This window comes from Epargyreus clarus, unplaced genomic scaffold (genome assembly GCF_041222505.1).
Source record: "Epargyreus clarus isolate Ecla_fem2 unplaced genomic scaffold, WU_Ecla_fem_2.2 ptg000015l, whole genome shotgun sequence".
NCBI classification, from domain to species: Eukaryota; Metazoa; Arthropoda; class Insecta; order Lepidoptera; family Hesperiidae; genus Epargyreus; species Epargyreus clarus.
In genome coordinates, this window is record NW_027332223.1 from 10,137,332 (window position 1) to 10,151,292 (window position 13,961).

Below are 13,961 nucleotides of genomic sequence, written 5' to 3' on the forward strand. Positions count from 1 at the left end.
GCCCGGCGCTTTATATACGGACGGTAGCGCACGGGAGAACATAGCAATTCTATAGAAACTGTATAAATCCATCGTCGACTCCATTTAAATGATTAACCGCATTGCAAAAAGGACCTGAATAAAAATACAAGGAATTATCCCAAAGGTACTGAACATCTCTTCAGCCTTTCAATATTGAGAATTGGCAAACAAATCACTGACAGCGATGAGTCTTTGGTTATTGGCAATTTATACAATTGGACTGTTTAATTAAAAAGGAAAAATGTAGATACATACTATAAACTAAATAGTTGGAAATAATTCTAGAAGGAAGGAAACAATGTTAATTTTAACAATATGTACAAATAATTTTACAATGAAGTACTCGTATTATAGCAACAGTGTCTCTCTCTCTCTTATCAGAACAATGGCAAATAATGAATAATATTATATGAAAATATATTTAATCAATTTTGCAATTTTTGAAAGTGGTAGATCCCTTTGTGGTTCGACTCCGGTGGTGCCCACAGCCACACCTATTTCTGCCTTATAACAGCAGTGTTAAGCGCTGCTGTGTTCCGTTTTGAAGGGTGTGGTAAGGGAGACATACTTTTCCGAGGCGTTCCAGCTTAGTCCTCAGGGGTAGCGGCGCATCTGTGGCCGACCTCCGGTACGAATATCTTATCCTATCTGGAGTCTATTACAGATGTCCATGGGCGGCAGTTGCCACTTACCATCAGGTGGACTGCATGCTCGTCTGCTACTCCATATTATAAAAAAAAAACAAATCAACACTCATAAAACTTGGTTATACTTCGTCTTAATACTAATACGTGCCTGACACATTGAACTTATTATCATAATTTATTATAATAAAATCATTTTCAATACAAAAATATGTTTTCTTGTCGCAATTATTAGTCTGAAATTACCATCCAAAATAAATGTTACTTCATTCCCAATGGATATTGAAGTAATTAAATACACATTCATAGATTAGGTACAAGTTTAATATTTTAACAATGAATTACGAGTGAATACATAAAATACTTATTCGATGACCTTAAGAAAACCTGAATATTGTGTTTTTAAGAATGTGGGAGAGAATATCTGTTTACTTTATGTAATAAATACATATGATAGCTTAATAGTATTATCAGTAGGCCTTATACATAAATAAGTATAGTGATAGGTATCTTTTCCGTAAAGGAGTTATCGTTCACGCAATAAATCAAGTGGAGTGGGAAATGGGAGACCACCCGCGGGGTGTCGACATCCCTCGTGGGTAAAAGAGAATTGAATCAATTGTCCCGGCGACAAGTTCTGAAAATCTAGCGGAAAATGCGCTTTATCCATTAAATATAAATCGCAGAAGTTCATTGCGATTTAGCTACTTTTTATGTGGTGGAAACAGCAAATAAGCTTGCAGCCCCTCTTGTTGATTAGTGGTCATTACCGTCCATAGGAATCTGGAACCGACCCCAAATAAGGCTTACCTAAGATCGATCACAACTGCGTTGCTATATCTATATACTAAGTTAGATGTCTATCTAAAACCCTTTAAACATTTCGTTCTTAAGTATAGTCCCTCCGACAATGGAAACACGACGAGTTCTAAAACCTATAAAACCTACAGTTACCTACCTATTGATTTCTATATAAAGTTTGTTGAGGATGATGATGAAGATAAAGCTGTAACCTTTTACGCCGTATATATGTAAGCTGAATAGGACGACTAGCTGCTGAACTCTCTTAAGCGTTACAAAACTTTTTGTAAAGTATACAATACTGATTAACATTTTTAATACTTTCTTAATATTGTGTGATTTGGAATATTAACTCGTAAATATCGTAATAAAAATGATATACTTATAATAATCATTACATATTGTAATAGAGACTTCATTCTACCTTCAAACTTGATTCTCTATAATACGATTTGTGGTTCGACTCCGGCGGCACCACCGCCACACCTATTTCTACCTTATAACAGCAGTGTTAGGAGCTGCTGTGTTCTGGTTTGAAGGGTGTGGTAAGGGAGATATACTTTTCCGAGCCGTTCCAGCTTAGTCTTCAGTGATAGCGGCGCACCTGTGGCCGACTTCAGATAAGAATTTCTAATCCTATCTGGGGTTGATTACAGATGTCCCTGGGCGGCAGTAGCCACTTACCATCAGGTGGACTGCATTATCGTCTGCTACTCTTATATTATAAAAAAAAAAAAGATTTTACGATTGATACTAAACACAGACAAAATTAAATCTTTGTTTCTGCCTTATCTTTAGTAGCAATGTCTTGCGATATACTTAATACCTTTAATAATTGAATATGAAATGAACATGATCTTAGTAAAGTGCAAAAGCAGGTTTCTTTGCGCGATTTCGTCACAAGTGTGCGCGGTCCTAAGTAGTTTCCCTACATCAATGTCATTCTTCCTTAAGATATTAAAAATATTCGTCCAATAGCAATTCAATTACTAGATATTACAGGTTCTGTAAATTTTGTGCTGTTTCTTACAGCTTCCTAGTAGAAAATTCCCTAACATGAGAATTTCAAATCATGTTGTGTAACTGGCACGCACAGATAATTTATTATGAAATATCACCGGTTATAACTCATTGACTTTCAATGCGAGGGTCGTGATACATAAAGCTCCACTCTATCAAAAGCTTTAGAAGTGTAATTACCGAGATGACGCGGGCTCGCCTGCTCTTGACTCGCTGAGAGCCGGACATAGGGTGAGGAGGGTGTAAACGCCAGGGTGGTTTCACATCCGCCCCGTTGCTATGGTTACACCCGGTAGAAAGGAGGTTGCAACAAGTGGACTTTATCACTGAATATATACATTTTGTTTGAGACACGTACTGCGCTAAGTGAAGGAAAAAGCTTTTGTCCTTCATTTCGGAATAAGTACCTAATACCTATCCGAGAAATACCGAAGTACGTCACCTATTTATCAAATTCTCGAATATTTCCTGTTTGACACAGTTGAATTGGGTCACTGAGTTCGGTTAATTAGAAGACAGTGAAAGTATTAAAGCGAGGTTGTTTAAGCCAGTGAGACAAGGATATATCTACGCCTATGTTGCTTAATCGTATAAAATAAAATTAATTTTATTTTAACTTTTCATCATGATCTCGTTATCAACCCGCTAGAGCCCCGGTAATCTGAGACTTTTATCGGATGATAGTTTTGTCCGGCCTTTAGTGTGAGGAAGTATGCAACTGCGCACATTACAAGAATTCGGTATCAGTTGATCTTCATACTGACTAAAGACCCAACAAAACTATAGCTCAATAAAATATCTGTAATTTACGGCAGCTCGCACTGTCTCGCTTCTTAGTACGGTTCTCCTCTTTGAGTGGGAGCTGTAGACAATAGTAGGTACATAACACTGAATAAAGGAAATATAGTTGATAGAACAGACAGTAGTAGATAGTAGATACAACAGACGTCTATGTAGCTTTAGTAGGTACCTAAAGTTTCCTTATGATATTTTCCTTCGTCGTTAAAGCAAGTGACAATTAATTTATAATATGCAAATAACTTCGAAAAATAAGAGATGTGTCTGAAACTTGAAACGTGATCCCTTAGATTCTGAAGCGGAATTTCAAACCTACAGACCTGTTCAAACCACTTGGCTATCATATCTTGGTGATGTTCATCTACCTACCATTAATTTAATATACAATATGGAATTAATTAAAGGCTGGCTTTGGTCGCGCTAATTATAACTGGGCTGTATTAATTCTATATTATGTATCCAACAGTAATTTGTTAAATCAATCGTCCATAAAGGCTTAATATAAACTTATATAAGCAAATATCTACAGAACTCGATTTGAACGAGATAAGCCAACAACGCCCCACAAAATGTTTTATTTATGGAAAAGAGACTGCGAAGGAAACTCCAGAACACGTCCTTTCCGTTGAGTAGAGCAAAAGTTACAGCTTTACGTATTACCAAGTACATTTATTCTAAGTAACTAATCCTTAAATCACAGATTATGGGTTCCATAAATATTGATTCGATTCCATAAGTAGATGTTTCAGTTTAATTTAATTTTGGAATAAATCTTCAGCCTTGAAATAAGATTTATCATATTACATACAAATCAGCCATTATGAAACTCAAATACATTTTATTATAACAATTAAGTAGGTACTTCATAACCGAGACTGATGAGCTCTACAAAAGTATTTTAACTAATATTATTTTATTATAACATGTCAGGAACAATTCAATATATTTTTCCTTTTTTGTTAACTGTAGGACGTTCCGTTTTTATGGTCACCTAATCACAAACAAGGATACGAACACGAAACTAATAAACATATTTTAGTATTGTAAATCTGTCCTTACCTTTATATAAAAGCTAATTTTTAAATCCTTCAATTGTTACTTATTTATCTTAATATAAATGAATAATATATGAGTAATTATTAAATAAATATTTTAACATAATAACGTTTTAATGTAATAAAATGAATTACGTCATATTTCAAGTATTCACAGATAAAAGAAAAATATTTTGATGCTGTCAGTGTTCATCCATCATCACACATCTCTCCTCCCCTCTACCGGTCCGTCTCTCTTGTCTCTAGTCTACGACGATAAGAAAGTTTAGGTTCAAAGTCTGGCTTCGAAATTACTTAATTATTAGTGCATAAAAGTTTATTATTTTAGGTTTTAACATATTTCATACGTTCAGTATGTCAAACAGCAAAATGTTCAGCGCGTTAAAGTTTATTAGAAGTCGTAATAATGTGAAATTTCTTAATAGTAAGTACCATTTGATTTTGGAATGGACTGTTAGGAAAAAGTTAAAAAAAGCAGTGAAAAGTGCATGCCGCTTCAGGAACATGTGTATTCTCTGCTCTGATATGTCTAAGAAATTGTGAGGAAAAGTTTTTATTTCTACGAAAGTGAATATTTTTTAACTTTACCGTTTCGTCCTAGATGTGCACAGCAGAAACTATGCTGTTGCTGGCACTCAAGTCCACACAAAATGTAAACTGGTCAACGGAGTATACGTTGTTACATTGGATTCCCCTAACGTTAAGGTAAGCCAAATGTCTATCATTATATGACTAAGTATATCATTTTAAAAATTATCCAGTAAATCAAAATTTATCATAAATTTGAGTCAATGTAAATATTTAAGAATATAAAGCATTTATTAAGTTAATAAATAACTATCTGATTAATATTTATATACTGTGATATCTTTATAAATATTTTTATAAATATAATATTTAACAATAGGTCTTGGGTAAATTTTCACATAATTGTTTTCAAATTGGTTAAGTTGCATTTGCATTTAGCCAAGTGTGGAAACACAAGCTGCTAATTAAATGTTTAATTATATTTCAAGATCATGATTAAATTACAATAGGAAACACCTATAAAGATTTAATTTAAATTAAATGATATATTCACAATCTTATGTAAGGGCATGTCAGAAAACCTTATACTGTAAAATATATTTAAGCTACTATAACCATAAGTTAACAATACTTGAGTTATCAAACATATCAAAGGATAGAACCAATATGGTCCGACATGGGAGACACTCCTTATTCCTAAGTTGTAGTAATGCATCTGTAAGTGACTAGGTACAACCTCAGTTCTATATGGAGTTGATAATAAATGCCATGGACAGCAGTGACGATATACATACTGCCTCCATAATGTATGTTACATGCTTTATTTGCTGCGTCAAACTTATAACAATTGTATTGAAAATCTTACAAAAAAATAATTGAGTTTCTTAAGATAATTCTTCAGAAACTGTATATTATTTATAGTAACTTTATAGTATTATACATCATTGGGTTATCACTGAATAATTCGTATCAGTCTTTTAACATTATTTTTAAAATAAACCACTATAATTTTCTTTAAGGTTAATTCCCTAAACACGGCTGTGATGGATGAGGTAAGGAACATCATCAGTGAAGTAGAATCCAACCCTGCCATCGAAGCCGCTGTTATAATATCCGGCAAGCCTGGGTGCTTCATTGCAGGCGCCGATATATCTATGATAGAATCTTGTAAAACTAAGGAGGAAGTTGTATCCTTGTCTAAGAGTGGTAAGTTATAATTTGAAAAACATGTTACGGACTATCTTAAATATGTAGATTTAAAAGAATATGGTAATTTTTTTTATATTTTAATTGTTATGCTCCAATGAAGTCAATTGTAATAAAGTTGAAGAATGTGTTGTTTTTATACAACAATATTTTAAAGATTTTGAACAATACGGTTGTACAGAATTTATTCTAATTTGTTTTTTATGTTTCTCATGTACAAAACTGTCAAAGTAAACTGGTAGCATACTACCATATTCCATAGGAATTGCCCTATATGTCTACAAAATATACAGCATTATTATATAACCACTATTTTCTAATTTTAGACAATGTGTCATTTTACCTTTTCAGGCCATGAAATTTTTAGACGAATGGAGACATCTAGAAAACCCTTTATCGCAGCAATACAAGGTAGCTGTCTTGGAGGGGGTCTAGAAACAGCCCTTGCGTGTACCTACCGTATTGCTGTCAAAGATGCCAAAACTGGTTTTGGTTTGCCTGAAGTTATGCTTGGACTTCTGCCTGGTGGAGGTGGCACACAAAGGTTTGTTTTTATTTTCACATCCATCCTTTTATCTATCAGCCTATTGAGATCCACTACTAGACATATATGCCTAATAGGGGATTAGGCACCACATGAATCCGTCTTCTAAATCCAAAGGTACCCGATGTCTTCTTCAGATCATTAGTTTCCCTAGTGAGGCTGATATTTGCTCATTTATCCTGAATATATGCTAATTTTTCCATTTGTTGTATTTATAAGCTAGATTCAACTTTAAATCATAAAAATCTTATTATTGTATGAAATTCATGTATTATTGTTATTAATTTATTGTTCCATAATAATTTCAGATTAACAATGTTACAAGGCTAACAAATCTCTTTAGGATGATAAAGTGTTAATTGTGTTTTAGGATGCCAAAACTCACATCAATTCCTACGACTTTGGATTTAGCACTTACTGGAAAGACCGTTAAAGCAGATAAGGCCAAGAAATTGGGCATTGTGGACCTTCTGGTGTCTCCTCTTGGCCCTGGTAAATGTTATTTTAAGAATAATAATTATTTTCTTAAAAAACTTAAAAAAAATGTATTGATAAACATTTATTGTTTGTAGGACTGGGTGAACCTGCTGAAAATACTGCAAAGTATCTAGAAAATGTTGCAATCCAGGTGGCAAAAGATATTGCATCGGGTAAAATGAAGATTGACCGTTCAAAGAAAGGGTTAGTAGAAAAACTTACTGCTACGGCAATGCAGTGGGACTTTGTCAAGAATATTGTGTTCAACAAGGCTAAGGAGCAGGTGATGAAAGCTTCTCGGGGACTATACCCAGCACCTTTGAAGGTATGTCATGAAATAGAATTATAAATGATATTTAATGATTACTAAACCATGTACACAGACTGGAAGATATCTTATCTTAATACATATAAATCATGTCATTGTGTCACTGTGTACACACTAATATTCGAAACCACTCAACAGATTTACTTACACTTACACACAGACTTACTCAACTTGAATAAAGGATGTATGTTGGAAATATCAGACCCAATATGTAGGATATTGAGATATATATATTTCGCTAGGGCAGAGTAATGGCTAACCAAGACACACTAGCATACTTAAAAATATCATTAATCAACAAAGTTAGGCATATGGAATATTTGTAGATATTATGGTTATTACATAAGCGTAAGTAACTCATTCTTCAACTACTCAGATACTTTAAAAATAATGTTTTATCTCCTAGATTCTTGAAGTAGTGAGAACTGGAGTAGACAAGGGACCTGCAGTGGGTTACGAAGCAGAGGCCCAAGGCTTTGGAGAATTAGCAATGACACCACAGAGCAAAGGTCTTATCGGACTCTTTAGAGGACAAACAGAATGCAAGAAAAACAGATTTGGAAAGTCTCAAACAGATGTGAAATCGGTAAGCTACTGTTAAATTTCAATTGAAACATTTTTGGCAAATTACTTATATGTATAACTACACTTCATTAAAAGGAAGTATTAAATAGTAATTAGTCAAAAATCCAATATTTTTTTTTGTATTCATGATTAATTAAAATTTTAGTCGTTCATAAAGTTGATTAAAAAAAAATAACACTTTCATAACCTTGAAATTTTACAGTTTAAAATTTGATGTAATAAGTTAAGAAACATAAACTATGTGAGATAAATTAGATTAAGAAGCCAGTTTTCATACAATTACCTTTATTTAGATTGGTGTTCTTGGTGCTGGTTTGATGGGAGCGGGTATCGTTCAGGTATCTATTGACAAAGGCTACCAGGTTATAATGAAAGATGCCACCAATGCTGGTTTGTACAGGGGAGTCGGCCAAATCCAGACTGGGCTAAACAACGCTGTCAAGCGCAAGAGGATCACCGCGTAAGTTCAATTTGTGTTTTATTCATAATTAAATTACTGGTGTTTATTATTATTATAATGACCTACATCATTTATATTTAGATATTAGGAAGTATCAATGACTACACCATGTATCCACAGATTAAGATGAAGCTAAACTGTTTTTCAAAGTCTGTTATGATTAAAATTCTGTTCATCCATATAGAATTATCTCTAAAATGTACCAGTAAAACAGCTTAATTTTCTGACATCGGTCAATTGGTGAAGTTCAAAGTCTCTGAAATAAGAATAAAAGGGTACTGCTTATTGAAAAATAAACTTGAAATGTTACTTTTAATGCAATTATGCAATGTAATTTATGTAGTTAATGTATAACTAATATTAATTATAAATGGGCATATATTTAATATTACAGATTGAAGAAGGATATTTTCTTATCAAACATGTTGCCAACGCTGAGCTATGATAAGTTCAAGAATGTTGACTGTGTGATTGAAGCTGTGTTTGAGGATATAAATATTAAGCACAAAGTGATCAAGGAGTTAGAGGCAGTGGTGCCGAAACACTGCATCATCGCGACGAACACTAGCGCCATTCCCATCACGAAAATTGCGGCCGGAAGCTCCCGACCGGATAAAGTTATTGGTGAGTGATTGCGACAGTTGCTCATTATAGAAACAAGTGATAAAAATAAATGAACTTGGCAATGAAAGAAGGTATAAATACATTGGCAGGTCATATATTTCGTACTTTATAGCGGTGATGAGTTGTATCGGTCCAAAGGCTGCAGTTTGTAAGATGCTAGTTGTAGTTTTGTTGTGATAAAGCCTCACAGATATTGAAAGCTTTTGTCTTTTGGAGATTATTGATAGTTGGATCTTATTTTTATTTGTTATTATGACTAACATTCTCACATCTAACATGAAAAATTGTTTAACTATTGTAAGCTTATCATGACATACATTTTGATTTTTGGAGACAATTTATAAAATAATTATTATTCTGTAATAAAATCATTTTATTTTTTTATCCCCTACCATTTTGAATAAGTATTAGTCTGTTAGTAAAATGTAACAAAACAGAATAAATAGCTGTACATACAACCTACCTGATCAGGTAGACTATGTTTTTAAATATATGTTATATATCTAAAAACTATGGAGTTAACTTAGTATTATCCGGACTAGCAGTTAGGCGCGGGCTGTAATAAATCCTGTCTCGCAGGCATGCACTACTTCTCGCCGGTGGACAGGATGATGCTGCTGGAGATCATCCGTCACCCGGGCACCAGCGACGACACTGCGGCGGCGGCGGTGGCAATTGGTCTGCGCCAGGGCAAGGTGGTCATCACGGTGGGAGACGGGCCCGGCTTCTACACCACCCGTATCCTCTCCACCATGCTTAGCGAGGCTATCAGGTACGACTTGTATACACCGATTTATGTGTTATATCAGCAAGCTGTCAAGCACTGGTGTGTTCTGGTTTGAAAAGTGCAGTAAAGGTGAATAAATTAAATGAAACATAACAACATACTAGAAATTGTTAAATGTCGATCATCAGTAGACAATATCAATGGATTTTTACAATGGATCTTAGTGGACATAGCAGACATCTGGATAGATTGAGTTTAAGTAGTGGAGGTTAGTCCTTAGGAGATTCTATTTAAAGGTATTTAGAACTATTAGTAGTTCGACGTTGTAGCGACAGGTTCCACCGCCACATCCGTTTTTTTATTTATGAAACAGCAATGTTAAATGTTACTTTTTTCTGGTTTTAAGAGATACATGCTTAAATAAAGCATTTATACTTGGACTACCAGAGGTACTAACTATTGCGCACATTAACATATTAAACTGCTAAAATCTACAGATTACTGCAGGAAGGTGTCGACCCGAAAGATCTTGACAACATGACGAAGCAATTCGGTTTTCCTGTCGGAGCTGCCACGCTAGCCGATGAGGTCGGCATCGACGTGGGCTCCCACATCGCCGTCGATTTAGCTAAGGTATATAATTTATTGAATATATAAATAGTATACTCAAAGATAGACTTTTGTAATAAAAAATGAGCTGGTATATTTTGCAACATTTTATGTTTATTTGAACTAGACTATGTAAAAAGTACTGGTCAAATAAAATATCCTTTATTTTCCGTCGCAATCGTCGCGTATTGAAAATATATTAGTAAAAATATTTTTAAGTCACTATGAAACCACCGTGAATGCTATTTTCATTTCTAGTTTTAACAGTCCATCATCGTCATGCAACCACTTCACTTTGTAATTAAATATCATCCTCAAACTTCCAGGCATTTGGTGACCGTATTGCTGGTGGTGACCTGAACATCATGCAAGACTTAGTCAAGGCTGGTTTCATGGGAAGGAAATCTGGCAAGGGTATCTATGTGTACGAGAAGGGAACAAAGAATAGGGATGTTAATCAAGACGTGATACAGTTGTTGAAGTCCAAATACTCTTTGGAACCTCGTGGCGCCAACACGGTGGAAGATCAACAATTGAGAATGGTTTCAAGGTAATGCGGTACTGTTTTTCGGTTATAATATACCAGTATATAATACATACAAATATACTATACCAGGTGAATAATTATGACTAGCATTCAATCAATCAATCACACCGATTGAAAAATGTAGCCACTTTTGATTTGATTATTACATTATACATCAAGCCAACTTGCACTCCGAACAGTTAGTAAAGAATACCTGACTTATTTTTAATTCATTTAACTCTTAAAACAAAAGTAGATATTAGAATTTATGCATGTGCAAACTGTCTGCCACACTTGTATTTATTTATTTCTTTTTAGTCTTAAAACAAAAGTAGGTATTAGAATTTATGAACAATATTCAAACTGTCTGCCATTCAATTTAATAACATAAGTACCAGCCAAAATAGGAACTAATTCTTTTGAAGCGTAAGCTAGACTATAATATAGCGCCATTCGCTCTCTACGTACATATATATTGTAGGTAGTTGATGAATGGATGAACATGCTTAATTAATAAAAAGATAAACTTCGAAAGGTGGTAGAACCCTTTGTGGTTCGACTCCGGCGGCACCACCGCCACACCTATTTCTACCCAATAACAGCAGTGTTAAGCGCTGCTGTTTTCCTATTGAAGGGTGTGGTAAGGGAGACAGACTTTTCCGAGGCGTTCCAGCTTAGTCCTCAGGGGTAGCGGCGCATCTGTGGCCGACCTCAGGTAGGGATATCTAATCCTATCTGGGGTTGATTACAGATGTCCATGGGCGGCAGTAGCCACTTACCATCAGGTGGACTGCATGCTCGTCTGCTACTCTTATATTATATATAAAAAAAAAAAAAACTACTATGTTAGTATTATATTACTATGGTAGTTATAAACTACTAAACTATATGTTTTTTAATACAGGTTTGTGAACGAAGCAGTATTGTCACTGGAGGAAAAAATCTTACACAGCCCATTGGAAGGAGATGTAGGTGCTGTCTTTGGACTTGGTTTCCCGCCATTCACTGGTGGACCTTTCAGGTAACGAGCATACAGTCCTCCAATTATAAATTTTAGTGTAGGTGGGCTAGTGAAATACTCTGCAATGTTATAGTTTAGACGCTAGAGATACTTGGTTAGTGGACAATCCGATAGTGAAGATATTTATAAATATGTGAGTGATATTTTTTAAATTTATATACAATAATTGCAAAACCAATAAACAACGAAAATAAACGAAAAAGAAACACTAAAGTTCCTGCAGAAAATAAACTGTCTTAAACAACATTAAAAAGTCATAATGGCAGTGGAAATATTCATGATTCTGATGCAAACCAGAATTGCATTCAGAATTTATTTTAGAAAACAATCTGTCTTTTTGGGGTATATGAATAATTAGACGTAGATTGTAGCAAAGCTCTTATATAAATTCGTATATAATTTGTTATTTAATAATGTGATTTTCTTTTTCAGATGGGTAGATCAATTTGGCGCTGACAATCTTGTTAGGAAAATGGAGGAATTCCATGGATTGTATGGAGCGCCATTCAAACCAGCTCAAACACTTGTAGACATGGCCAAAGATTCCAGCAAGAAATTTCACAAGTCCTAAAATATATCAAATGCTATGACTGTTCTGTTCTTCCATTACAACAAATGTTTGTGATAGAATCAATTGAAAGTGGTTAGAAACGCCGCATAAATAAGAAACACAGACATGCAATATGTAGAACTGAATTTATAAATATTTCATATTACATAGTTGTTCCCAGTGTGCAAATGTAAAGTTTAAGTTATGAGGATAAAGAGAGAATAATGCGTCCATAGCCTTGTTTGATCGATGTATTCGGTGAACTGTGCAACTTTACTGTTACCTACTAGGCTTTGCATCATTGGAGTATTATTATGAAAAAATGTTTTCTACTAGTTGTATAAGTGAAGGTATTTTTATAAGCCTTTATAAAAATTACAATATTTATTCAGATTGTGCTATTTGTAAGAATAATTTATGTATTCGTATTTCGTCCTAAAGCCTGTCAAAATTTGTATCTTTGTCCATTGTAATTAAAATATCTATTTATTTTTATCCAGCGTTTTTAATTTAAATTGTAATCCACTAATGTCGAGATATCGGCTTAAGTCGCTGAACGGGACTTCCTATGCTATGATTGAAGAAGCCTTTGTCCACCGCCACCGTCACCGAGCCGATACCGATAAATCAATAATTAATGACGGCGTCAAAGTAGCGTACATACATTTACTATAGCCGCTTCTCCACCGCACGTCCGTCACCCGAGTAACGTCATCCTGGCCGCCGATATTTCGAATAGATCGGCGTGACCGCTACATTAGTACCGAGTTTTTGACGGGCCGATGTGCCGGCAATATAAAACACGTTGGACCTTGTCTATATACTGTCGTCACATGCGTGGCAGCTGGAACAAAATAAACCGCAGATATTGGTCGCGGTGGACAAACTATCGCCGTCACGTCCTTAAAATAAGCCCGAAATAATTTCGGTATCGGCTCGGTACATCTAAAAATACTATAGATTATATTTTACTATCAATATTTCACCAGAACTAACATAAGGTCAATTCACATTACGCAGGACTGAAAGTTTTGCTGGGAAATGTATTGGATAACGGGATAACGGATTTATATTAACCCGAGATATTAATATATTATGTCCACAGATTAAAAATATATTTAAAATTATTATACATAGAATAACTACTCCGAGTTATTATAGACGTTATTATATAACATACTCTAGTTTTTATTGTTCCGTGTCTGTACCGAACTTAATTATCGCCAGCGACAAACTTGGAGAAAGGACAAGTTACGCCGACAACTTCCTGTATAGATACTATACTCTTTGCCGACAACTCAGCTCGTCGTTCTTCCAAGGGGGCAACACTATTTGACAAAGACATTGACAAAAGCTGATCATACTCATTTTCATTTGACATCTGACAACTTATTTGAGTAGTCACTGACTACTCAAATAAGTTGTCAGACTACTAGT

At 34.6% G+C, this 13,961-nt stretch overlaps 1 protein-coding gene across 1 annotated transcript; it reads left to right on the forward strand.

Moving 5' to 3' along the window:
- The first annotated feature begins 4,552 nt into the window (after nt 1-4,552).
- On the forward strand, nt 4,553-13,019 carry Mtpalpha (monolysocardiolipin acyltransferase Mtpalpha). The gene is made up of 14 exons (XM_073080638.1): nt 4,553-4,763; nt 4,941-5,044; nt 5,887-6,073; nt 6,425-6,617; nt 6,988-7,109; nt 7,190-7,419; nt 7,829-8,008; nt 8,301-8,467; nt 8,862-9,091; nt 9,671-9,863; nt 10,316-10,451; nt 10,754-10,977; nt 11,858-11,974; nt 12,407-13,019. Exons 1-14 carry the CDS (start codon nt 4,694-4,696, stop codon nt 12,543-12,545), a joined length of 2,292 nt encoding a protein of 763 aa, XP_072936739.1. The 5' UTR covers nt 4,553-4,693; the 3' UTR covers nt 12,546-13,019.
- Nucleotides 13,020-13,961: the final 942 nt, after the last annotated feature.